General features: G+C 36.5%; 1 protein-coding gene across 1 annotated transcript in view; it reads right to left on the bottom strand.

Moving 5' to 3' along the window:
- The window catches only part of LOC123565497 (adhesion G-protein coupled receptor V1-like), a 66,200-nt gene that overhangs the window by 6,480 nt on the left and 33,138 nt on the right, over positions 1-26,582 (bottom strand). Inside the window, exons 8-20 of the mRNA XM_053550337.1 lie at positions 26,010-26,171; positions 25,028-25,115; positions 23,985-24,134; positions 17,807-17,830; positions 16,763-16,953; positions 16,164-16,304; positions 15,089-15,241; positions 14,510-14,656; positions 8,328-8,473; positions 5,713-6,021; positions 4,950-5,066; positions 3,718-3,831; positions 312-479 (exon numbers count right to left, since the gene is read on the bottom strand). Of these exons, the coding sequence (XP_053406312.1) occupies positions 312-479; positions 3,718-3,831; positions 4,950-5,066; positions 5,713-6,021; positions 8,328-8,473; positions 14,510-14,656; positions 15,089-15,241; positions 16,164-16,304; positions 16,763-16,953; positions 17,807-17,830; positions 23,985-24,134; positions 25,028-25,115; positions 26,010-26,171 (1,910 nt within the window). The remainder of the gene's footprint in view (positions 1-311; positions 480-3,717; positions 3,832-4,949; positions 5,067-5,712; positions 6,022-8,327; positions 8,474-14,509; positions 14,657-15,088; positions 15,242-16,163; positions 16,305-16,762; positions 16,954-17,806; positions 17,831-23,984; positions 24,135-25,027; positions 25,116-26,009; positions 26,172-26,582) is intronic.

Genomic DNA, 26,582 nt, shown 5'->3' with positions numbered 1-26,582 from the left:
ATCTTACTATTTACATTTGAGCTGTGCCATGGGAAAACCAACATAGTGGCTTTGCGACCAGCATGGATCCAGACCAGCCTGCGCATCCGCGCAGTCTGGTCAGGATCCATGCTGTTCGCTAACAGTTTCTCCAATTTCAATAGGCTTTAAAAGCGAACAGCCTGCGCATCCGCGCAGTCTGGTCAGGATCCATACTGGTCGCAAAGCCACCATGTTGGTTTTCCCATGGCATGGCTCATTTAAAAAACCTGATTATATTTTCGATGATTTACCAACACTCTTTGGGATAGAGTAAATAGCAGGTTGCTTACAGTTTAGGTGGATCTGGTGAAGGACAGTCTGCCTCAGTTATCAGCATGTATGCAACATTTTCCATGATGGTTGCCAGCTCAGAGCGCCCTCTAGTAGCATCATTCTTGTCTGGGCTCAGCAACTTACACAGCAAGTTAATCAACTGACCAATCAACTGTGTAGGAAGTCTGAAAAGGATTTATAATAAAACATTTAAAACTGATCCATTGATCTACAAATTATTACTTCCCCTAGTTATGTGTCCATTGGATACTTGTGCACATAATTATGTATTGTCAATGTATGGTCATATGTTACCTGTGGACAATGAAATACTAGGTAAACTTTTATATCACTTTTGGGGAAGGTATATAAAACATCATCAAGAAACAGAAGATACAAGAAACTAAAAGTAAACTTGAGCTGTCACAGGAGTGATGAATTATATCCCCATAATATGGACCTTGACCCTTGACCTCAAAATTAATAGGGGTCATCTGCTGGTCATGACTACACTTCCTATCACATTTCATGATCCTAGGTCCAAGCGTTTTCAAGTTATAGTCCGGAAATGGTTTAACTGTTTTGGGTCAGTGTGACGTTGATATCTGACCTATTGACCTCAAAGTAACACTGACCTGTATTTTATGATGTTGAACCTCTGTACCACAAGAGCACCGCCTTGCGGGTGCTGACGCTTATCCGATTTTTTTTGTGTAATAGAAATATTGTCCTACCCATGATTTTCTAAGTCTAAAAAAGGCCATCATTCTTGCAAAAAGCAGGATAGAGTTATGTTTCTTGATGTACAGTGTCCACTTATGATGGTGAAAAACTGTTGCAAGTTTTAAAGCAATAGCTTTGATAGTTTATGAGAAAAGTTGACTTAAACATAATACTCAACCAAGAAAATGATTTTCTAAGTCCAAAAGGGGCAATAAATCTTGCAAAAAGCAGGATGGAGTTACGCTGCTTGCTGTACAGGGTCAGCTTATGATGGTGAACAAGTGTTGCAAGTTTCAAAGCAATAGCTTTGATAGTTTAAGAGAAAAAGTTGACCTAAACATAAAACTTAACCAAGAAATCTGATATTTTCCAAGTCCAAAAGGGGCCATAAATCTTGCAAAAAGCAGGATGGAGTTATGTTTCTTGCTGTACAGCGTCAATTTATGATAGTGAACAAGTGTTGCAAGTTTTAAAGCAATAGCTTTGATAGTTTAGGATAAAAGCTGACCTAAACATAAAACTTAACCAAGAAAACTGATTTTCTAAGTCCAAAAGGGGCAATAAATCTTGCAAAAAGCAAGATGGAGTTATGTTTCTTGATGTACAGGGTCTGCTTATGATGGTGAACAAGTATTCCAAGTTTCAAAGCAATAGCTTTGATAGTTTGGGAGAAAAATTGACCTAAACATAAAACTTAACCAAGAAATCTGATATTTTCTAAGTACAAAAGGGGCCATAAATCTTGCAAAAAGCAAGATGGAGTTATGTTTCTTGCTATACAGGGTCAGCTTATGATGGTGAACAAGTATTCCAAGTTTCAAAGCAATAGCTTTGATAGTTTAGGAGAAAAGCTGACCTAAACATAAAACTTAACCAGGCAACGCCGACGCAGACGCAGACGCCGCCGCCGACAACCGCTCAAGTGATGACAATAACTCATCATTTTTTTTCAAAAAATCAGATGAGCTAAAAATATATGATCCTAGGCCTAAGCATTCTCAAGATATGATCCAGACACCGTTTAATGGTTCTGGGTCATTATGACCTTGACCTTGGACCTACTATCCTTAAAGCCAAACTTGATCTGTATTTTATGATGTTACACCTGTGTATCAAAAGTTTATTTAAATCTGTCAAGCCTATGAAGAGTTATTGTCCAGAAATCATGAAAACCAACGGACTGACCAATCGACCAACAAGCTCACTCCTATAATAACCACCACCAAAACTTTTTGTGGGGATACAAAATTATACATTTCTTGTACATTAATGTTTTTTAGCTCACCTGTCACATAGTGACAAGGTGAGCTTTTGTGATCACACTTCGTCCGTCGTCAGTCCGTGCGTGCGTCCGTCAACAATTTCTTGTCTGCACTATAGTGATTTCATTTATAATTTTATTTCAACCAAACTTGCACACAACTTATATCACCATAAGATCTCGGTTCCTTTCTTGAACTGGCCAGATCCCGTTATGGTTTCCAGAGTTATGGGCCATGAAAGGGCCAAAATTAGCTATTTTGAGCTTGTCTGCGCAATAGCAGCTTTATTTATGATTTAATTTTTACCAAACTTGCACACAACTTGTATCACCATAGGATCTTGGCTCCTTTCTGGAACTGGCCAGATTCCTTCATGGGTTCCAGAGTTATGGCCCCTGAAAGGCCCAAAATTAGCTATTTTGACCTTGTCTGCACAATAGCAGCTTTATTTATGATTTGATTTTTACCAAACTTGCACACAACTTGTATCATGATAAGATCTTGGTTCCTTTCTGGAACTGGCAAGATTTCATTATGGGTTCCAGAGTTATGGCCCCTGAAGGGGTCAAAATTAGCTATTTTGACCTTGTCTGCACAATAGCAGCTTCATTTATGATTTGATTTTAACCAAACTTGCACAAAACTTGTGTCACCATAAGATCTTGGTTCTTTTCTTGAATCAGCCAGATCCCTTAATGGGTTCCAGAGTTATGGCCCCCAATAGGGCCGGAATTAGCTATTTTGACTTTGTCTGCACAATAGCAGCTTCATTTATGATTTGAATTTAATCAAACTTGCATAAAACTTGTGTCACCAAAAGATCTTGGTTCCATTCTTGAACCTGCCAGATCCCATAATGGGTTCCAGAGTTATGGCCCCTGAAGGGGTCAAAATTGGCTATTTTGACCTTGTCTGCACAATAGCAGCTCCATTTATGATTTCATTTTAACCAGACTTGCACACAACTTGTATCACCATAGGATCTTGGCTCCTTTCTGGAACTGGCCAGATTCCTTAATGGGTTCCAGAGTTATGGCCCCTGAAAGGCCCAAAATTAGCTAACAAATTGAGTTCTGGACATCCTGAAGGGGTGTGAAGAGAGGCACAAAAAAGACTGTCTCGATGTTATCTTTTTCAAACTTCTTTTACCAGCACTTCAATTGTTGAGGCATTCAATTTACCCCAGCAATATTTCTTGTTTCCAGTATAAACTTGTTCCCTATAATGAATAAAAAAAAATCCAAATCTGACATTGTGACAGTAGAGGATAGAGATCATAGTGACATTTTTCAAATTTTCATGAACAACCTACCTAGGGAATCAAATTCAAGACCCAAAATACCAAAGAAAACTTAGAAAGCAACAATAGAAGAATTAAACTGCCGGTAAAGCACCTAAAATATTTAGCATGTAGTTCCTTAATCTAAGACCAACTTACTTGCGTTTGAGTCCCTCCTCCACAATGTCCTCAAGTATTTTCTCTGTCAGTGACATCTGATCTTCAGTGACCTGTTCACTTGTGTTTATAACATCATCCAGCTTGTCAATTATACTGAAAGTATAGATATTATTATTCATTATATTAACCCTTACCATGCTAAATTTCTAAAATGGACTGGTTCGTCATTTAATTTGGGCAATACCAGTTATCATTAGAAGGGGTGTTCATTGAAAATTTACTGACAGAATAGTGAGTAGTGCAGACCATGATCAGCCTGCACGGATGTTCAGGCTGATCTTGGTCAGCACTGGTCACAAAGGCAGAATCACTTGCTGCCAGCAGGCTGTTCTTGGTCAGCACTGGTCACAAAGGCAGAATCACTTGCTGCCAGCAGGCTGTTCTTGGTCAGCACTGGTCACAAAGGCAGAATCACTTGCTGCCAGCAGGCTAAGGGTTAATATTGTGCAATCACAATAAAGTGGCTAATATACAGACTACTATGATTGGTTGTATCTGCGAACATATTTAAAATTGACCAATGGCAAAGAAGCATTCTGAGACTGGTCTATAAACTCAGTTGCATAACTTCTGTCCAGTTAACCAGCCTGTAAGCTAGAACATCTAACTAGTTGTTTTTGAGCATGATTATGTAACTGGGCAATGACCGTACCACCTTCTGAGACTTATATGGAGTGACCCAAAAAACAATAGGGGTCATCTACTCAGTAATCCTAGCATTCTATAAAGTTTGAAGGCTCTAGGGTTACCATGTTCAGGCCCCTGTGTCCTTGACCTTTAACAGAGTAACCCCAAAAACAATAGAGGTCATCTACACTGCATGACCAATAATCCTATGAAGTTTCAACATTCTTGGTCAAGTGGTTCTCAAGTTATTGATCGGAAATGGTTTTCCATGTTCAGGCCCTTGTAACCTTGACCTTTAATAAAGTGACCCCAAAAACAATAGGGGCCACCTGCCCCGTAAGCCCTGCCACCCTATGAAGTTTGAAGGTTCTAGGTCAAATGGTTCTCCAGTTATTGATCAGAAATGAAGTGTGACAGGACAAAAGAACAGACGGACAGGGCATAAACAGTATGTCTCCCCCCTAGTGAGGGGAAATAATACTTTGCGGGGAGACATAATAAATCAATCAATTAAACTACTTGTTTGTACCAAGAACACAACAAAGACATAGACACAAGATGTTGAAGACATTATTTATACTTACTCTCTAATATTTTCATCATTTAGTGGTTTGTCTTCAGCATCCTTGATAATCTCCCATATATCCAGATCTTTTGGTTCAGTAATCAATATGAATGCTTTTGATGCTTGTGGATTCACACTGTAAAATGATATCATACACAGATTAAAATTCAGGTTAAATATTTTAACATCTCCCATCCTCCATCCTCGCTTTATAAACAAGCCATTATGTTATAATAACTTCAATAATTTCACAAAATTAACAAATAAACAACTTAAATCATAGCAGGAGCATTTTCAGGTTTCCAGCTGTTTGTTCTAATATAGTACAACCATGTCTGTACATTTACTTATGATGGTACATATTAAGCAGTATCTACTTTTGAATGAAATATGCTGCTCCGCGCTGTGCATTGTAACATTTCTTGAAATGTGCCAAATGGACACAAATATAGTACAAATTAGTTTTATCAAGACCTATTACCTTTTTGGTTTAAAGTATACAACATGATATGAGCCGTGCCATGAGAAAACCAACATAGTGGGTGTGCGACCAGCATGGATCCAGACCAGCCTGCGCATCCGCGCAGTCTGGTCAGGATCCATGCTGTTTGCTAACAGTTTCTCTGATTACAATAGGCTTTGAAAGCGAACAGCATGGATCCTGACCAGACTGCGCAGATGCGCAGGCTGGTCTGGATCCATGCTGGTCGCAAAGCCACTATGTTGGTTTTCTCATGGCACGGCTCATATAAATTTGTGTATATAAAGACTTTTATACTGACCTTGCACCATTTGAAGGACCTCCAAGTTCAATGTAGAACTGTTTTGGGTACCCAGTTTGTGAAGCAAGGAATGGTGTCAGATTGATGTCAATGAATTTGATTTCCTGCCTCTCCGGCTCAAACACGAGTTCTCCAGACTGCTGGACATAGTCCTGTCCCTCGTTGGCTGGCGAAACAGTTACCCCATTGATGAACTCCTGTCGAGTCATCTGCCTTGTTCTGTACGATACTTCCACCCTGTATTTGGAACCTTTGACTCGTCTGACACCTAGTCTTACACTTGATTTCAAACTACTGACCACAACATCCCTATTTTTGAAAGAATAAATACCTCTTGACTCAATAAATACAGAAACAAAACAGTACATGATGAACTGATCTGTCCAAGCAACATAACTTGAAGGGAATTTGATTAATCTATATTTGAGCTGCACCATGAGAAAACCAACATAGTGGCTTTGTGACCAGCATGGATCCAGACCAGCCTGCGCATCCACGCAGTCTTGTCAGGATCCACGCTGTTCGCTTTCAAAGCCTATTGCTATTAGAGAAACTGTTAGCGAACAGCATGGATCCTGACCAGACTACACATCCTCGCAGTCTGGTCTGGATCCATGCTGGTCGCAAAGCCACTATCTCTAACTTTCTCATGGCACGGCTCATTTATTACATTACTTCTAATATAAATCACAGGTCCATAGTTTGAGCTATATGACTGGTCTATATTCAACACTGTATTTTTTAGGGGTGGGGCCAAACTCAAAACTTGAAGAAAACAATTCTGAAAACAAATTTCTTATGCCAAGTAATACTAGAATTTGTAGAGAAGTTACCAATGTCCACTGCCTAGGAACATTTATCACACAACATACTCTTATTATGTCAATAAAGCAAACAGTATCTTTTTAAGGGGGTGGGGGTGGGGGTGGGGGGGAGTCAACATACTGGCAATGCATATCAATCACTAATATAACAGTAACATATCATGTAATTCATGTACAAGTTATGCAGTTTGCAAACGCATGTCTGGAAATCTGTGATTGGTGGATGCAATTGTATTTTAAAGATTTAATGTGATTTCATTTTTTAAACTGACAAGAAAAAATAAGATAAAATACATAGTGAAATATTTGATCATATTAAAGGGAGGTAATCAATACAAACAAGAGGGGCATGAGGGCCCTATATTGCTCACCAGAAGTAATAATTAAGTGTCAAACATTCTGACAAAGTTTCATAAAGATTGAGTCAAAAGTGTGGCCTCTAAAGTGTTCACAAGTTTTTCCTTTGATTTGACAGGGTGACCTAGTTTTTGACCCCACATGACCCAGATTTGAACTTGACCTAGAAATCACCAAGAAATTCATTCTGACCAAGTTTCATAAATATTGGGTCACAATTGTGGCCTCCAGAGTGTTCACAAGCTTTTCCTTTGATCTGGCCTAGTGACCTAATTTTTAATCCCACATGACCCAGTTTCAAACTTGATCTAGAGATCATCAAGACAAACATTCTGACCAAGTATCACAAAGTTTTAGTAAAAATTGTGGCCTAGAGTGTTCACAAGCTTTTCCTTTGATCTGGCCTACTGACCTAGTTTTTGACCCCACATGACCCAGTTTCAAACTTGACCTAGAGATCATCAAGACTAACATTCTGACCAAGATTAGGTCACAAATGTGGCCTCTAGAGTGTTCATAAGGCAAATGTTGACAGACGACGGACGCCAGACAATGACCGGTCACAATAGCTCACCTTGAGCACTTTGTGCTCTGGTGAGTTAAAAATGAAATGCATAACGTTCATATGGTACTACTGAAACTTGTTTTTAAATACACACCAGAGAAAATTGATACCAGTGGCAGTCAATGCAGAGCTGTACTACAGATCAACCTAATGTATTACAATCAAAATATTATACCATAAAATTACAACTTAAGCCTGTGTTTGAATTCTGGAAGTCTATAATTGTTAATTTTCTATATATATATCAATACTAATAATATCTTAATTTAAACATAAAATTATTTTCAAATGTGTGGTGAAAACTGATATAAAAACACATGACTGTATTGTACGTTATCATATAAAAGGGAAGTAATTTCATGTATCATAAAAAAAGGTATCTTTGGTGTCTGTGACCTTGATCTTTGCACATGACATACTGTTTTGTGATGGTGAACATTTATGCCAAGTTATTTAAATATACACATATGCCTAAATAAGTTACAGACCAGACAAAAAATTACCAACAATATTATATCTCCAAATGTGGCTTGAGCTTCAGGTCCTTGTCTTACATCTACCAAATCAATTTGTAAAAGTGACTGTTTGTGTCAACTTACTTGAATATCCATCCATACAAAGTAAAGTTACTGACCAGACCAAAAATGACCCATGATCTTTGACCTGTGTGACCTTCACCTATAAGGCTTACACTACATGTCTGTATGAGCTGTTTGATTAAGTTATACTAAAATTGCTTAAAAAGTTTTGCAGTACTGTTGATAACAATAATTTGCCACATATGGTATTTCATACTGCAGCAAAGCCCATGTATAAAGCCTGCTATCATATATAACAAATGGCAAATAAATCATGCTCTGCTAACTTACCTTGAATCATCAGTAAATTCTATAAGTCCTCTAACATAATCACTTGCTTCCATGGTAACGGTAGCTATAGATGCGTCAGGGTCAAGTTTAGCATCATTCAGTACTGACACCAGCTGTACAACAAAAGTCTCTTCCTCTTCTGGCTCCTATATAATGTAGATTGTTTAAATATTTCCTAGACATCTCTACAGAACAATGGTTCTGATCATTACACTGAAGATGATTTTTTGTTTGTTTGTGTTTGACGTCGCATCAATACAATTTAGGTCATATGGCAACTTTCCAGCTTTGATGGTAGAGGAAGACTCCAGGTGCCACTGTGCATTATTTCATCATAGGCAGGCACCTGGATAGAACCACTGACCTATAAGCCAGCTGGATGGCTTCCTCACATGAAGAATTTGATGCCTTGAGCAAGGCTTGAACCCCATCGATGAGGGGCAAGTGATTCCCTTACAGAAGAAAAAGGCCTGCTGCGTACTCTTGCTGTGTACATACAGCGTATATGATGCGTACATGATGTGTACTGAAATCAAGGGCTTTAACAGGCTGGTAACATTGCCCGATCGGTCTTTCGACATAAAAACTAATATTTCTTGAAAAATAATGAAGATGTTTCTTTCAAACTTGGTCCAATTATTAAGCACAACACATGACACAAATTAAAATAAAAATAACTTGGTTGCCTTCAGATTTGGTAGAATTATTTCCCCTTTTCAGATTTTTATGACGCATAATTTTTGAAGTCCAAAAAAGATCTGTTGTGATGCTAAGTTTAAAACAAAAAAGGGTTCAATGGCTTTCTAATGCTCTAAATTATTGCGCTAGTACATGAATGTATACATTTTACTGCGCTTTCACCTACAACATTATAGAGAAATGTTAGTTCTAACACAATTGTTCATACATCTGCGCTAGAAACAAAGTATTAACCCTAAATATATAGAATAAAGGTATTGGCGCACAAGTTTGGAGCAATAGATAGCCATTGAACCATTTTCTGTTTTAAACATTCCATTAAAACATAATTTTTTGGACTTTAAAAGTCATGCATCATAAAAATCTTAAAAAGGGAAGTAATTCTAACAAAACTGAAGGCAGCAAAATTATTTCTACCTTAATATGCCTCATATGTTATGCTTAATAAATGGACCAAGTTTGAAAGAAATATCTTCATTATTTTTCAAGAAATATTAGTTTTTATGTCGAAAGCCTGATCGGGCAATGTTACCAGCCTGTTTAAATAGTACGCAGGATATACACCGCACATACACCGATAGTACGTTTGTAGTACACTTTTGACATGCAAATGAGCTCTGCCGCGTACTACTTGCTGCGTACATGCTGTGGACTACATAGTACACAGGATGTACGCTGGAGGAATTTAGTATGCGGGAAATAGTACGCAGCATGTACGCGGCACATACACTTTACACATGCAAATGAGCCTGCAGTGTACTACCCCTGCGGCATACATGCTGTGTACTCCTGCGGCGTACATGCTGTGTACTCCTGGCCCGAGTCCTGCGGCGTACATGCTGTGTACTCCTGCTGCATACATGCTGTGTACTCTTGTGGCGAAACTGCTGTGATAATGTAAATTCCTTACCCCATCAACTTTCATATGCAAATGCTGATCATTTGGACAGGAAAAAACAGAAAAAAGATAAGTGACATGCATCAATAAGTATTTACACTTAAATTACCAAAATAATGTAGATTGATGTTATCAAATAAATTAGTATGCTTTTCTTCATCCACTTTTCAATGAAATAAATCAATTTTTGTAGCATGTAATTTGGTAAACATTTGAAGAAAATGGCGTAACTGCATCAAGGGGAAACAACTTTAATGCAACTAAATATAAGTGTTATGATTTATTATAGACGATGTGTGCGTAGTATGTATTTATTTTGATTAAAATCCATCTGAGAACAATCTAGGACTGGAATTATATAAGCATTTATACACTTTTACGTCCGTAAAAAGTAGCGCACCAAAAAATTTTGGATTGATTTTTTCCAATGGGGCCAGCGCAATTAGCCAAAAACGTTCGGAAAATATACGAGCGGCAAATCCGATGAACAACTTTTTAATTTGGTGACGCCTTAATGAGTTAACATAATGAGCATTAAAGCCTTTATAAAACATGATAGAAAGGTGTTTTGCTTAAGAGTATTCAAATAACAGTGAGAGCTATTAATTCTTCTCATTCGGGTGCTGTTGAGGCATTATCTTGGTAATTATTTCATATATTACAAAATGTAATGCAACGAAGTTCAAATAAGGCTTTCCAATTATCCAAGTTAGAAAGCTCCAGGATTAATTCAAAATGAACAAGAGCTGTCTCCATAGGATGACACATGCCCCCGATGGCACTTTGAATGAATAGTTATGGCCGATGTTAGAGTTTAGGACCTTTGACCTACGGAGCTGGGTCTTGCCCGTGACACGTCGTCTTACTGTGTCACACATTCATGCGTAGTTATTTTAAAATCCATGCATGAATGACAAAGATATGGACCGGACACGCCCATCAATGCACTATCATGAAAAATGACCTTTAACGTCTAAGTGTGACCTTGACCTTTGAGCTACGGACCTGGGTCTTGCGCGCGACACGTCGTCTTACTGTGGTACACATTCATGCCAAGTTATTTGAAAATCCATCCATCGATGACAAAGATATGGACCGGACACGCCCATCAATGCACTATCCTTTAATGTCTAAGTGTGACTTTGACCTTTGAGCTACGGACCTGGGTCTTGTGCGTGACACGTCATCTTACTGTGGTACACATTCATGCCAAGTTATTTGAAAATCCATCCATCGATGACAAAGATATGGACCGGACAGGCCCATCAATGCACTATCCTTTAATGTCTAAGTGTGACCTTGACCTTTGAGCTACGGACCTGGGTCTTGCGCGCGACACGTCGTCTTACTGTGGTACACATTCATGCCAAGTTATTTGAAAATCCATCCATTGATGACAAAGATATGGACCGGACACGAAAATTGCGGACAGACTGACAGACCGACGGACCGACAGACGGTTCAAAAACTATATGCCTCCCTTCGGGGGCATAAAAAGAATATATTTTTACACTGCATGCAAGGTGCAGCTCAGAAATCACAAAGATGTAAGCTTCACAAATGAACATTGCAAATAGTTAGACAAATTTTTATTGTTCAGAATACTGGTAATCTGAACTATTCTATGCTATTAAGATAAAAGTTACTCGGAAATCAAGTTCTTGCTTCCAAAAAAAAAAATGTACACATCCTTCCTGCATGAAGTGTCTTTCAGACTTTACCTAAAAAAATTCAAAGTATAAACACCAAAAGAAAATGAACAAGTCCCTCCCGCGTATATGAAGTTTACTTCAGACTTTAACTTATAAAAAAAAAACTAAGTGTAAATGCCAAAAGAAATTGTACAAGTCTTTCCCGCGTATATAAAGTGTACTGCACAAAGTTCAAAGTATCTGCGGTGTACATGCAGTGTACTATTTTCTTGTACAAGTCCCTCCTGCGTACATGCAGTGTACTCCTTAAATTTTCAGAGTCTGTGCTGCGTACTTGAAGTGTACTAGTGACCTCCTGCGTACATGCTGTGTACTCGTCGAAATAGTACGCGGCATGCGGTGTATGTAAAATGTACTCCTCTGGCGTACTACTGTGTTCGCGGCATATACACAGCAAATACGCAGCATGTACGCCACAGAGGCTTGCTTCTGTAAGGGTTCAGTCAGTGACTTCAACCACTTGGTCATGGAGGTCCCAAGCCCAGATCTGCTTGTCATTAAAAGCGAAATATTTCTAATATAATAGGGTTATTATAACAGTAGCTTGATCTGGGATGCAGTAATCGGCTCGAGTGGATTTTGCCAGATCGGATCTCACGAGGAGCGCAAGCGCCGAGTGTGAACCAACCTTGCAAAATCCACTCGAGCTGAATACAAAGTCCCAGATCTAGCTACTGTTATAATGACCCTTTTATAATATACCTTTACCATTTTGATTCTTGTTTTGTTCTTGAACGAAATCTTCAATGTTTATCGATATTAAATGGAACATAGTGAAGTTTTTATGTGCGCTTTTTATAGAAATGTGTCGGGTCATGCATATTAATGAAAATAGTCCGACAGCATACAATACGGATGTTACAATACTGAATTCAAAAAGTACAATACGGAATTTTTGTCTGTATGTTCATATTTAATTGTGAATTACAAGAGATTTTTTGCAGAATTTATATAGGTATATAATAAATATGAATATTAAAAATTAATATTTTTGATTAATCTAGTTTATTCTGGTTACAATTTCTTTCTGGAAGGGTAGTTTCATATATACGGAAGTAATATATAATTCCAAGCGACGCTTAGATCATTTCCATGGATACATTCGCGATATTTCACGGGATAGAAACCGGTATAAAAAGTCATGTGACCACCACTTTGTCGCGCACAACTGATTTTGTAGAGGTCAAAGTAACATAAACCCACCCACCGCACCCTCGAGATTTAATATTAATTTGGTTAAACCCAGGATTTATTTTTACCTTGTTTTAATAAAGATTGTCATAATTATTCTGTCGCCCAGTTTGCTTATATATTTCAGTTCATTGTTTAACGGGCAGGAAGCACACAAATGAGACATGTAAGCTATCGCATCAATTACGTATACAGCTGAACTGCTGCAGAATTGTGGTTAACCAAATATGGAACAATACAGAACTGAATAGCTCAAACTAACTGGAGTTACTTGGTGAATATATCTTGTCTGGATAAACATTACAGTAGCAGTTCAGTGTGGTGTGAAAGCCAGCCTTTTAGGTTGATGTGTACAAGTTTTCTACAGTCTCGAGTGAAATATTAATTTTACGTGCCATGGGAACTCTGACAATATTGGAATATATGTTATGAAAATATTTCATATATCTAAGAGAACTGAAATAAATTTAGGGTTGAAATAGAACAAACATTAACTCTAGCAATTTATGTGTAGCTTCATGTGTACTATATTATAGTAATACCGTAAAAAATCGTATTTGTTGATCCATGCTAAATACATGTCTATTGATATTATTGATGCATGTTATATGATTCAATCATTACTTTTTCATTCAACTTCTCATTATCTTCTTTTCCTTTCTTTGTTGTGTCTGCGGAAAATTCTTATGCTTGGAGGCGATCGAGGGTATCAGATAGGAACAGGGGCATTAAATAAAATAATTAAAATCTCTTTTGCATACACATGAGTCTCCATGCCTGTCAGAGCCGTTAACTTTGAAGGCATTGGCCTCATGTGGCTAAAACATTATAGTTTTTTGGGACTAGGTTTTGGTTTAAGAACTGGCCAGAGCGAAAAGGGCTAGCCGTTCTTATAGTAACTCCCCCATTTTTATAGGAATATTTCGTAGCAGGTTTAGTAGGAATTACACAACGTTGCACAAGTGGTTCTATATTGGTACCAGTGGGGTACCTGGTGTTATTATGGTACCATTGGGGTACCTGGTGTTATTATGATACCATTGGGATACCTGGTGTTATTTTGGTACCATTGGGGTACCTGGTGTTATTATGGTACTAACGGAGTACCTGGTTCTATTACGGTACCAACGGGGTACCTGGTATTATTTCATAGCACGAGAGGAGCGTGCTTGGTAAGTATAAATAATCGGGGGCACAACGGGGATTGGTTTTCTTCATTATATGCCCTTGGTTGTCTCCATGCATGAGAATTTTTCAGTTTCAATAGCTGCTAACTATTGAAACTACTGTGGACATGACCATTTTGCTCCATTTTATTCTGAATTGAATCTACTATGCTTAAATAAGAATGATGTTTTGGTTTACATGATATTATAATTTATTAAATGGAAAAAACTTATCACGGGTTTGTAAATTTATGAAATTTAGTCCTAGAATAAACTGTTTTTTGTTGACAGTAAACATAGACAATACAGTAAGTTTTACAAACTTAGGACAAAATGATATTTTGTCACTTACCAAATCAAGAATACAATTGAAAATAATTGCTCAGACTTGATAGCAGTTTCACTGTGAAGAGATATTTTTAAATTTCATTTTAATAAACAGAATGACTTAATCAATACTTCTCCTCTCAAAATTTAAAATTATTTTTACATATTTCATCACAGATTTCTACTAACCTCATCATCAATGAGAGTAACATTGAAGAGGCAGTGTTTTTGCAGTGGTGGACATGTTGCCGTGCCGGATGTTGTCTCAAGTTGTCTGCCTAGCAGTGCGTCCTCTGGTTCCGTGCTTTCCGCTGACACCTTTGCCTTCCAAGTTATCTACATGAAAGAGCATTACATGATAAATTTTCATATCTTTTTTAATAAATCAGCATGTTTAGCAATTAATAGAAAAGCTCTTTTTTTTGTTTTTCCTTTTCAGCTAAAGCCTCTTTTTTCTTATTATGATCAGTTGGAAGTTGAGTATTTTGTGACTGAAATAGTTGAAACAACTATTATTTGATTGTTTTAAGGATGGTAACAATAATTCTAATACACATGTTTCTGTTAAAACACGCTTATACTAAAACTTTGTCATGTTAACGTGCGATGAAATTATTCCGCGGACATATAACCTATATTGTGCATTAATAACGTTAAAAAAAGATTTTTCTATACATTATTTCTTAATTATTTGAAAGCAAAGTTTGGAATGATAAATGTGTCACTACAAAAACATGTAAATGACCATGTGTTTTTTATAGAAGTTACCTCAATCTGTCCGTAGATTGCCAGAGAGCGTACAAGTCTGAGAGTAGCTGGTTGCCCGGCATCTTCATTAGCAGTGACCTGGAGAGAATCACTGGCAAACCCTATCATTCCACTAGACAAATCATTTCTTGCTATTGTAATTACAGCAAATCCCTGAAATAAGGTGAACATACAAAATATAATACTAACTTATAATTTTCCATCATTCTTCAAAATGGCATCATCTGGTCAATAATGATTAGAGCCACTGCGCGAGCTTGGTTTAAACAGGCACTATTTTCCAATGACACTGTTGAACTCTATCATTAATTACAGCCATATCACAAATGATAAATGGACCAATAAGGATAAAAAAACAAAAAAAACAACAACTTTTTACACAAAATTTACTTTTAGTTGTTGTTTAGCTAATCTTCAGCTTGAGCTGTGAAGACAGTTTTGAGCTTAAGGTAATGGACCCATAATAGCACTTAGCAATTTCCATATGATAACATAGTCCTGTTATGTATATCGGTGTTCATCGTACTTTACTGTTACAGTAACAGAATACACACACGACTTAAAAATTCCCATAAAACTTCAGTAGACTGCCAAACTCTCATACTGAGAATAAGTTGATTACGGAATGTCATTAAGAGTCCACTACCTTAATTCAATAACTTAAGTGTGTCTCAAGGAAAAACCAGTACTGATATGAGGTGATACAAGCCTGGCCTTAGCATGGCTTGAACCTGTAACCAGTTATTCACTAGACCGCTGAATCCATAAATAATGTACAAATCCAGATAAACATTGACTTGAGTTGATACTGATGACTTTAATGGTAGATAATTTAACCTTTAGCCTGCTGGCAGCAAGTGATTTTGCCATTGCAACCAGTGCAGACCAAGACCAGTCTGCATATCCATGAAGGCTGATCATGGTCTGCACTGTTTGCTTTTCAGTCAGTAAATTTTCAGTGAACACCACTTTGAATAATAAGTGGTACTGCCCAAATTGAATGACAGACCAGTCCATTTTAGAAATAAAGCAGGGTACATATTAAGTGAACGAAAAAATAATGATTTTTATTTACCTTTCTACCACCATCCACCTCTCCAGCAGCTATTCTAGCGCCACCTGTTGGCTGTGTCAGGTAAACAAGGACGGTCTGGTCTGGCTCAGCCAAATCATCAGCAAGAATTGTCACTTCTACAAACTTATCTGTTTCACCTTGCTGTTAAACATTAAAGAGCGTTACCATAACTAGAAAATTTACTTCAGACAAAAACATACAAATTCTGATTTACTTATTCCAACTCACTTTTTCTAGCAAAAAGTGGTATAAGAACTGAAAGGTTATCTAACACTATAGATATTATGTTTGACATTATGTCTGTTTTGGTAGAGTTTTTGCCATATTTAACAGTATTTCCGTAATATAATGCTGACCGTTTAGTAAATTTTATTAGTATAATCTTACTGTTTATGACTGCTACACAATATCTTCTGAAAACATTTTACTGGAACACATTTACTTTTTTCTTAACAAATGGCATTCATTTTTAAAGAGAGACAACTTTTGGAGAATATTTTAAGTATCCAGTCATTTTTGGTAAAGGTGTTTTTGTTTCCCAAATATTTCTGCAGTTTGGTGATATTCAACTGCTAAACCTTAAATATCATAAGTCTTACCTGAAACGTGACAGACGTGTCGAGAACAACATAGTCCTCAGAGGATAAAGCAGACGTAAATTTATCTCTATTGTACAGTATTTCCCTGATTGTATCATTTCCGTCACCTTCTTTGGGATTTATCTGTGACGTCCACGATTCTCCCCCACCCACTGTCCTGACTACAACACTCACTGTCCCAAATATACCACCTAAAAATGTATGTAAATGAAATGTATGTACTATAATATAAAACATTTCCACTATTTAATAGTCAATATTTTCACAGATTAGGATTATCTACTAGATCCATCATGATATTTATATATGTTCATATCTCTGACTTCAAAAAAATTTCATTTAATTAAAACATTTTTTTCCAAGAGATAAATTTATTTATGCAAATAAGGAACATTTCTGACAAAGGTCACATGACAAAAAGCTAAAAACCTAAGCACCATGCTCTAAAAACAACAAACTGTAATCTACTGTAATAAATCATTTTGTGGACTCGTTATTTTCCTGTTCATATTCAGTACTGACATATGCAATTCATGTTTTGCATTAAAAAAAGGGCAAGACTGTTTCAAACAAAATCATTTTCTCCAAACATTAACTTAACTTTTAAGAATTTTGTACCTTCATTTTATTTTGATGAAAATAAGCACCTTTCCTGATAAATTACTGGCAAGCCAGAAAGTATTTTACAGCTACAATGATGTTAACTATGAATGCTTTGTTGATTGCCAAGTTTTATGTATAAAACCAATTAAAAATACAATTATAAATTGCCCTGTAAGAAAAAATAGAAGCCATGCCAACATATAAATACACAGATAATATTAGTATTGCTACACAAACATTTATACATACATATGTTATATACATGTAACATTACTATAATCGATATACATTTTCATATCCATTATTATAATTTGCCAGACCTTAGTAAGAAAGCACCATGCATACAGAGACATTCTCCATAGACAACGTTCATATTATCAAACTTTGCTTCATTCTTTTCGAAATATACATTAATTTTGACCCCTACCAGACATGCCTTACCTGTATTATCTTCATTCACTAATCCTAAAAAACATAGGTCAACTTCTTTTAAAGTTCTAAAATTAAATTTGTCAAAGTATATTTCAAGCTCTTCAAAAAGTGAGGTGCTGAAAAATGTAGAGGTGTTTGTGTATCATACATATAACAGCCCAACCTATTTCCTTTACCTCTCAACCTTTAGCCTGCTGGTTGCAAGTGTCTGCCTTTGGGACCAGTGCAGACCAAGATCAGCCTGTACATCCATGCAGGCTGACCATGGTCTGCACTGTTTGCTATTCAGTCTATAAATTTTCAGTGAACACCCCTTTGATAAACAAGACAGTGGTACTGCCCAAATTGAATGATGGATCAATCCATTTTAGAAATTTAGCTGAGTAAAGGTGAATAATCAAAACACAGTTGAACCTGCTTAAGCAGGAACCTGTATTAAACAGCCAGAGAGCTTACTTTCCAAACTGACTTTTTGACATAAGTTCAGCTTGTCTTATGCAGCAATCTGCCTTGACCACTATTCCTTTTAATAATTTTAACATCATTTTAAAGAAACAAACAGCACCTGTTAAGCACAGTCAAGTCTCAACTTATAATCATAATAAATGATGCACTAATTTCATCATCCAATAACTCATTCAACATAACTGTCCACTTATATTTGTACTGAAATGTGATAATAACCTTAAATAATTTAGAAGGAAAATCAAATAATTTTTGATATATGATAGAGCCAAATTTGATCAATAATGTACAGCCTTAAAAGGCAACTGGTACAATTATTTGTATCCTGGTAGACTGGTAGTACAGAACTTTGTCAGTGTCACACTGACTACTAAAAACGTCACATTCTCATTGTAAAACAAAGTAATTCTGAAGAAACTTGAAACTGTTAGGTTAAAATGAGGTTTCATAGCTCCAAAGCAAAATGTGTAAATTGAGAAGACAACACAAGCATTTATATAAAGGAAAAAAAATTATAGCACTGGACATGATTGGCACACCTTTAGACAAAAAGAGCTGAAGTACTTAAACCAGCTAAATTGAAAAAAACCCAGAATACTTCAAAAGTATTATTAACAAAATGAATGACAAAGTACCTAACTTTGATAAAAAAAAAAAGACAAAACAAAAGTGTATCCAAAATATTACTAACAAAATAATTTGTTTGACAATTAGATTTATCAGTTACTTCCAAAAGTAAATCTCCACCATCCCATGACTCAAGATCAACATCAGACTTATAAAAAGTTTATCTCTTCCCCCTTAATACAAATCCTACTTTCCAGGTGATTGGTGAAAAAAGTAAACGTAACTCCTATATTTAAAAAATCTGATCCATCAAAGGCTTATATCGATCATTACTCCCTGTACTCTGGAATCTGACACAAAGATAAGTCCATAAATATTTGTAATGCTTCTTATCACATTTGCTTGATCCAGTTTTTGAAAAGTGGATTCAACAAGAAACAACCAGTCCCTTTATTCAATGACATATGATACAAATAACGTTAAAGAAATTAAAGTTTTATTTTGCAACATTTCAAATATGTTTGATCCAGTTTGTGAATGATGTTCGATCCATCTATTGACATTCACAGTATTCTTATTTGGTTTTCATCCCATCTTGAAAATAGAACCGAACCAAATGTATTAAACTGTAACCAGATTTGAAAATGGATATCTTCTAGTGTACCCAAAGATTCGATTCTGGGTCCAATTTTATTTCTACTTTTATGACACTGTTACTGACATCCATACTGGTGATAAGCCAAAATGTTCAGGAATTCAACTGAACAGCCTCCATCAAACGGCACTGATATGGCTTTTGTAGAATTTAACCAAAGTAAAATGAAGCATACTATTTATCATGGAAAAAAAAAATATATATATATCTTGACTTTACATAAATATCAAGATCAAAATAACATATCATATATATAATGTTCTAAAAAAACTTTACTTTCTTTCATAATACCAAACTTGAAATACACAGAAATCATCTGGAACAGGTGCACAAGTGCACATGCTGACCAACATTCCTGTAAACATTGGTGACTCTAGGTCAAATACTTTTGGAGCAACGTGCGACACAACATTACAATGACAAATTTTTAACTAAGTCAGGGGCCATAACTCCTACATGACTCAATGAATCCGGAAGTGAAACGCCAGGTGCACAACTGCACATGGTGACCAACATTCCTGTAAACTTTGGTGACTCTAGGTCAAATACTTTTGGAGCTACGCACGACACAACATTAAAATGACCAATTTTTTACTAAGTCAGGGGCCATAACTCCTACATCACTGGATGAATCCGGACGCGAAACCCCAGGTGCACAACTACACATGCTGACCAACATTCCTGTAATGTTTTGTGACTCTACATCAAATACTTTTGGAGCTAGGCGCGACACAACACTAAAATGACCAATTTTTACTAAGTCTGGGGCCATAACTCCTACATGACTGAATGAATCCGGACGCGAAACCCCAGGTGCACAACTACACATGCTGACCAACATTCCTGTAATGTTTTGTGACTCTACGTCAAATACTTTTGTAGCTAGGCGCGACACAACATTCTCGGAAGGACGTACGGCCAAGAGCAAATCTATATGCACCCCCCCCCAAAGTGGGGGCATAAAAATGTATTAGTAGCAATTAAGTTAGAAGCTGAAAGAATAGTAACCAAGGTAACTTAATCAGATAGCACTGGCAAGCTTTATAGAATATTTTAAATGAAAACCCCAACTTTGCACAGAAAAAAGCATCAAATTATCGTTTTTCAAGGAGTTTCTTACATCATTGATTCCACTACCGGATCAAGAAAAATATCCAATAGAAAACTGTACCGAACCCAATTAAACAGAAACTCTTACCATCAACTTTGGTTCACCAGAATGCTTCAGCCCCCTACACTAAAACCTGTACATCTCTGAATAAAGAATAATCTAAATGGTGCCTATCAAAATCACTGCTTAAGAGACCACTTTCTTAATGGTCCCTTGTTTGGTCTCTAATACAATGTCTACTATAGCTTATTTTGAAAACACATTTCAAATGAAATGTAATTACATCACAATGCACTTCTGTATTAAAAACTTTTCAAGCAAACACAATCTCTGAAATCTCTGTTTTGAAATCAGCTTCACCACTACAAACACAATGTGTGATGTACAGTCGAGACTGCCTTAACGACCCCCTGAATTCAGCGACTCCCTGTCATATGCGACCCTATTTTATGCTCCGGACGCAATTTACTATTAAAATAGTCTGAATTAAGCAACCCCCTGCCTTACGCGACAAGCGACTGTGAAATCAGGCTCCCGAATCGATATTTAGACCGTTTTCAGCGACTTTGAGACGCTCCCTCGCAAGACTTTACACGATAGAGTTACCGTTCTTTATCTCGCGTGAAGTTGTTTGAGACGAGAACTTATTTGTTTACAAAAAATGGCTGATGAAAAACATAAAAAAGAACTGTTTTGACATTAGAACAGCGTGTTAAGGCAATTGAATTGCTCGATTAGGGAAAACCAGCGTATAAAGTCGCTGAAGAATTCGGAGTCGGTGCATAAATTAACTTTATTCCTGGTGAAACAAAAATATGGCGGTATTTAACAGGAAACGACGAAGTAAACACAGATTAAAGATGCAGTCAATAATCGAATAAATGTCAATGAACAATTAGTACACAAAAATATAAATATCATAAACCTCAGTGTGTAAATAGTTCAAATGGAACATTTATATTTTACTGCTCCCCTTTATTTTCTATCCAGATCATGAGCTTAAATTTGTTTTATCAACATCATACAAATGATGCAAATTATTTGAAATTTATATTTTATCAATATGCAATTAAAGCAATAGTATTTAATCATTTTCCACTCCTATCTTAAAAGAGGCCAATATATAAGTATCCGATATTCATGTACTTTAATTGGAAAAATATATGAAACCAGCGTCATCCTGTTAAGTGAGACTGTTTTAAGAGACTCCCTGACATATGTGACCTTTTTCGCTGCTTCCCAAAGTCGGTCTCTTAAAACAGTCTCGACTGTATAAGAATCTAATGTGCAATATCTACATACATGTTTAGTAATGTTAACAACTTTCAACAATTTTCGTAAACAAATTAATTCTTCTTTCAACTCAAAATACTAAATAGTCCAAGAGTTCACAAATAACCAAACTATTTCGAAGATTTCTCCTCTAGCCGATAATCGATAATGGTCAGGTTTTCTGTATAGAAATAAGGACATGTACATATTTTATTTAACATTAAAAATAATAAAACTTAGAATCCTTATGATTGTGTGAAAAGTTCATACACATTCAACATGTCGTTCATCATATAATATCAATATATAATTTTATATTTTATGTTTAATTTTCGTTGTCAATGATTTTATGCCTCATTCCATCTTTACTTTTCATCCTTTTCAAAATTATAACAAAACTGTTGATATGGAACATCAATCTCTCAATGAATGAGATGCATGTTCTCATGTTATGCTGTTCAGTTTTTCACATTTTTTGGTTTGCCTGATATAAATTGCAAAATATAATTAGTACAAGATTTTTTTTCTGAAATATATATTACAGCCCCCACCCACATGATGGCATGTCAGAAGTAAGCGGATTTGTAATTTTCATTGACCATGTCCACTGACCTCAAAAAAACAATACAGGTACATGTAATTTACTCAACAAAGATAATAATGCTATAAAGTTTGATGGCTGTAGGCCAAAGCATACATCAGAAATTGACTAAACACAATTTTCAACCCGAAGGTCACTGTAGTCTTAACCTTTGTCCTTCTTAGCCCCAAAAACATTTTGGATCCTACACCAAATCATCAAATGGAGTCATTTGGCAGTAAAAACAATTCTGGAGTTATTTATCTGAAATCATTTTCAGTCTTAATGTCACTGTGGCCTTGACCTTTGACCTTATCAAAGCTCACTTTCCAGCTCCTCATAACACAAATATAAATATTACAGCTTAACTGCCAACAACAGGGAATCATCTTACAAGGTATGGAAGCTGTAATCCCATGTGTTCTTCAGTTATTGATCAGAAACCAAATGGTATACAAACTGACAGACCAGCCTTTTTGATCTTACTGACCTAAGTTACAGCTATTGTCTCCCCTGTTATCATTTTTCTGTCACATTTCTATTCAGGTACTTTTTACGTTATGACACATTTAGTATAATACAAACTATGTTTGTTTGTTTTGGGTTTAATGCCGTTTTTCAACAGTATTTCAGTCATGTAACGGCAGGCAGTTAACCTAACCAGTCTTCCTGGATTCTGTACCAGTACAAACCTGTTCTCCGCAAGTAACTGCCAACTTCCCCACATGAATCAGAGGTGGAGGACTAATGATTTCAGACACAATGTCGTTTATCAAATAGTCACGGAGAACATACGCCCCGCCCGAGGATCGAAGTCATGACCCCGCGATCCGTAGACCAATGCTCTTACCTACTGAGCTAAGCGGGCGTGTTTAATACAAACTAAGTTTGGAAAAAAAAATAATCATATCTTAAACATTACCCTGGCAAACTGATAGATCTGTACCTACATTTCCCACTTTACATGAATTTGTTGCCAATTTTTTTATTAATAGGTCCATGCCTGTATTTCTAATTTAATTCAGTGACAGTTTACTTTTTCACAACCGGAGAAGGTCTAGTATATTTTTTTTTGCAAAAGCTGTTTCCAGATCCACACTTACTATGTTATATTACAACATTTTTTACTTTAACATGTACAATTATGTCACATAAATACTGTTTACAATAGAATATCTGATGTTTTAAATCCAATAGCAACTTGTGATGGAAAGAAACAAACCCGAACATGTAAACGGTGAAAAAGTTGTAAAACAGAACTTGTGCAGTTCATCTTTTGCATTATATTGTACTGTAAAAGCAGAAATTTTCGTGAGGGTTTAATTTTCGCTATACTCGCAAGGCCCTATATCTCACAAAAATTAATCCTTGCGTAAATATTCACCACTGGTATAATTCCGATTCAAGTAGGATACCATTTTTACAATTTTGCGAATATTAAACCCCGCGAACATACTCAAAATTTCAAATCCACAAAATTTGACCCAGCGAAAATATGTGCTTTTACAGTACAGTTGTACATGCAGCAGTTTTTTACCTGTACGTTTTATTGTGAGGTTGACTTGTTGGAAACGTTCCTCGACAGTTATGTACGTCGGCTCTATGTGTAGTACACCATACGGATCATTGCTTTCTTCTATCTTGACAACGGAAGACTGGTGTATATAGCTGATACGTGGTGATATACCTACAAACATATTACATAAGATAATTTTAATTTACTGGAAATATTCACATGACATTACTTTGCTACTTTGAAAAAAAAGTCCAATGTTTCACATGGAAACTGAGATCACCTTTCATAAAACCCCTAGTTACAAGTAAAACACCAGTAAAAGATTTACATTTTTTAGAAATAAGTGTAGAATTCAGAAGATAATTCACTTCATAAAGTTTTTAAGCAACCATAATTATAGTGTCGTCAAATTACTTCCATTAGCCATTGCTAGTTTAAGCCTGGCTTTGGATAAAAAAATAAAAAGTTGCTGATCTAATGCTTACGTGAAATTGTCTGCACCCATTTTACTCATTTATGCACACAGCATATTAAATATCCAGTAATACACTAGGCATTATTATATAGACAGACATAACGAAGACAAAACATGAAATTCTGGTATTACAGCTTTACAATTTCGAGAACTGCTCAGGCAGCATCTTTTTGTTTGTTTGTTTTCAGTTTAATGCCATTTTTTCAGCAGTATTTCAGTTATCTTATGGCGGGCAGTTAACCTAAACAGTGTTCCTGAATTATGTGCTAGTACAAACCTGTTCTTCGCAAGTAACTGCCAACTTTCCCACATGAATCAGCTGTGAAGGACAAATAATTTCAGACACAATGCCTTTTATCAAATTGTCACGGAAAACACATGCCCTGCCTCGGGATCAAACACACGACCCTGAGATCCGTAGATCTGCGCTCTCTGTATTGAGCTAAGCGGGAGGGCCCAGGCAGCATCACCCCTAACACACTAGAACAGCTGTTCAGTATATCTGTACTTTTTTCTCAGAGCAAACAAAACACATTTTTTTCAGTGGAAGTTCAATAGCAATGATAATTATATGAAATCTGCCACTTACTGGGTGTTGTGTCAGTTGGGAACTTCTCAACATCTGTCAGATTTACATGAAATATTTCTTCTTGTTCTGGCCTGTTGTCCTGCAAAATCTGAAAATGACAAACACTTACATGTAAATCACACTCTGAAAGATTACAAAGAATGTAACATTTAAAACTCTGACGCAACGGTCTTGGGATATACTGCAAAGTTTGGAAAACAGTCTTAAAACTTCTGACAGTCGGTATCATTCTGAAGACAATCATGGCTCTTAGCCCCAAAACTAGTTTCAATAATTACTGAGCAAGAACCCATATTTCACACACAGTAAATCAGTATTAGACACATCATTGGACATTTTGTCTTAAGACACACTGAACAAGTTATCAAATCTTTCTTTGTCAGTTACAGAAGTTTGAATGAAATTAAAAATAAACGTTTTCTTGAACTGCCACATGTACTCATCTTTATACTTTACCTAGCTTAATTCATAAAAGTTCAGTTTGTGTAAACTGACAAACCTGTATTAAGCAGCCAGCCAAGGGAGCAAAACAATCCGGCTGTTTAATCCTTACCTTGCTAAATTTCTAAAATGGACTGGTCTATTATTCCATTTGGGCAGTACCATTTATTATTCAGAGGGTAGTTCACTGAAAATTTACTGACTGAATAGTGAACAGTGCAGACCATGATCAGCCTGCCAGGATGTGCAGGCTGATCTTGGTCTGCGCTGGTCGCAAAGGCAGAATCACTTGCCACCAGCAGGCTTAAGGTTAAGACCAACTGAAATTTGAAAATAAAAAGTTAACTTTGGAAACTGACTGGCTTCTAAAGGGAAGCAACTGTTTATCATATATAAGATAGCTGACTGGCTTCTCATGACAAGTGGCTGTTCAGTATAGGTGGCCGCTTTAGCAGGTTCAACTGTATACATGAAGCAATGCTCTAATTGTACTAATATCCACATTTTCCCCTCAAATACAGGTTTTTTAAAAATCTCTTACCTCAATCATAATGAGAGCAGATGTCTGTCCTGGTTCCATGGCAACTGCATGGTTCTCTATTGTGTTAAAGTCAAACTCGGGAACCGCACTTATACCTTCTACTCGGTACCTGGCTTCTACTTTGCCCCGAGATCCGTATAGTCTCAGTACTTGGAGATAAATCTGAAAATAATATATAAAATATGATAAACTTTTTTGACACAAAATAAGGCTTGCTGCAGGTTCTCTCCTGGATTCTGCACCAGTACAAACCTGTTCTCCGCAAGTAACTGCCAACTTCCCCATATGGATCAGAGGTGGAGGACGAATGATTTCAGACACAATGGATTTTATCAAATCGTCATGTAGAACATAAGGCATGCCCTAGGATCAAACTCATGATCCCGCGATCCGTAGATCGGCGCTCTCCCTATTGAGCTAAGCAGGCGGGTGAAGAGATCAGAGGTTGATCCCAGTCAGAACATACCAAAGACATGAGATATATTTGAGTAGCTTCCTTGCTTGGCATTCGGTATACTTTAGGGTTGTACAAGGAGATCAAATACGCTAAAGTATCTGCTACAGGATACTTTG

Source organism: Mercenaria mercenaria, chromosome 8, assembly GCF_021730395.1.
Source record: "Mercenaria mercenaria strain notata chromosome 8, MADL_Memer_1, whole genome shotgun sequence".
Classification (NCBI taxonomy): Eukaryota; Metazoa; Mollusca; class Bivalvia; order Venerida; family Veneridae; genus Mercenaria; species Mercenaria mercenaria.
The sequence above is the reverse complement of the archived record's forward strand: the minus strand, read 5'-3'. Positions and strand labels throughout refer to the sequence as shown.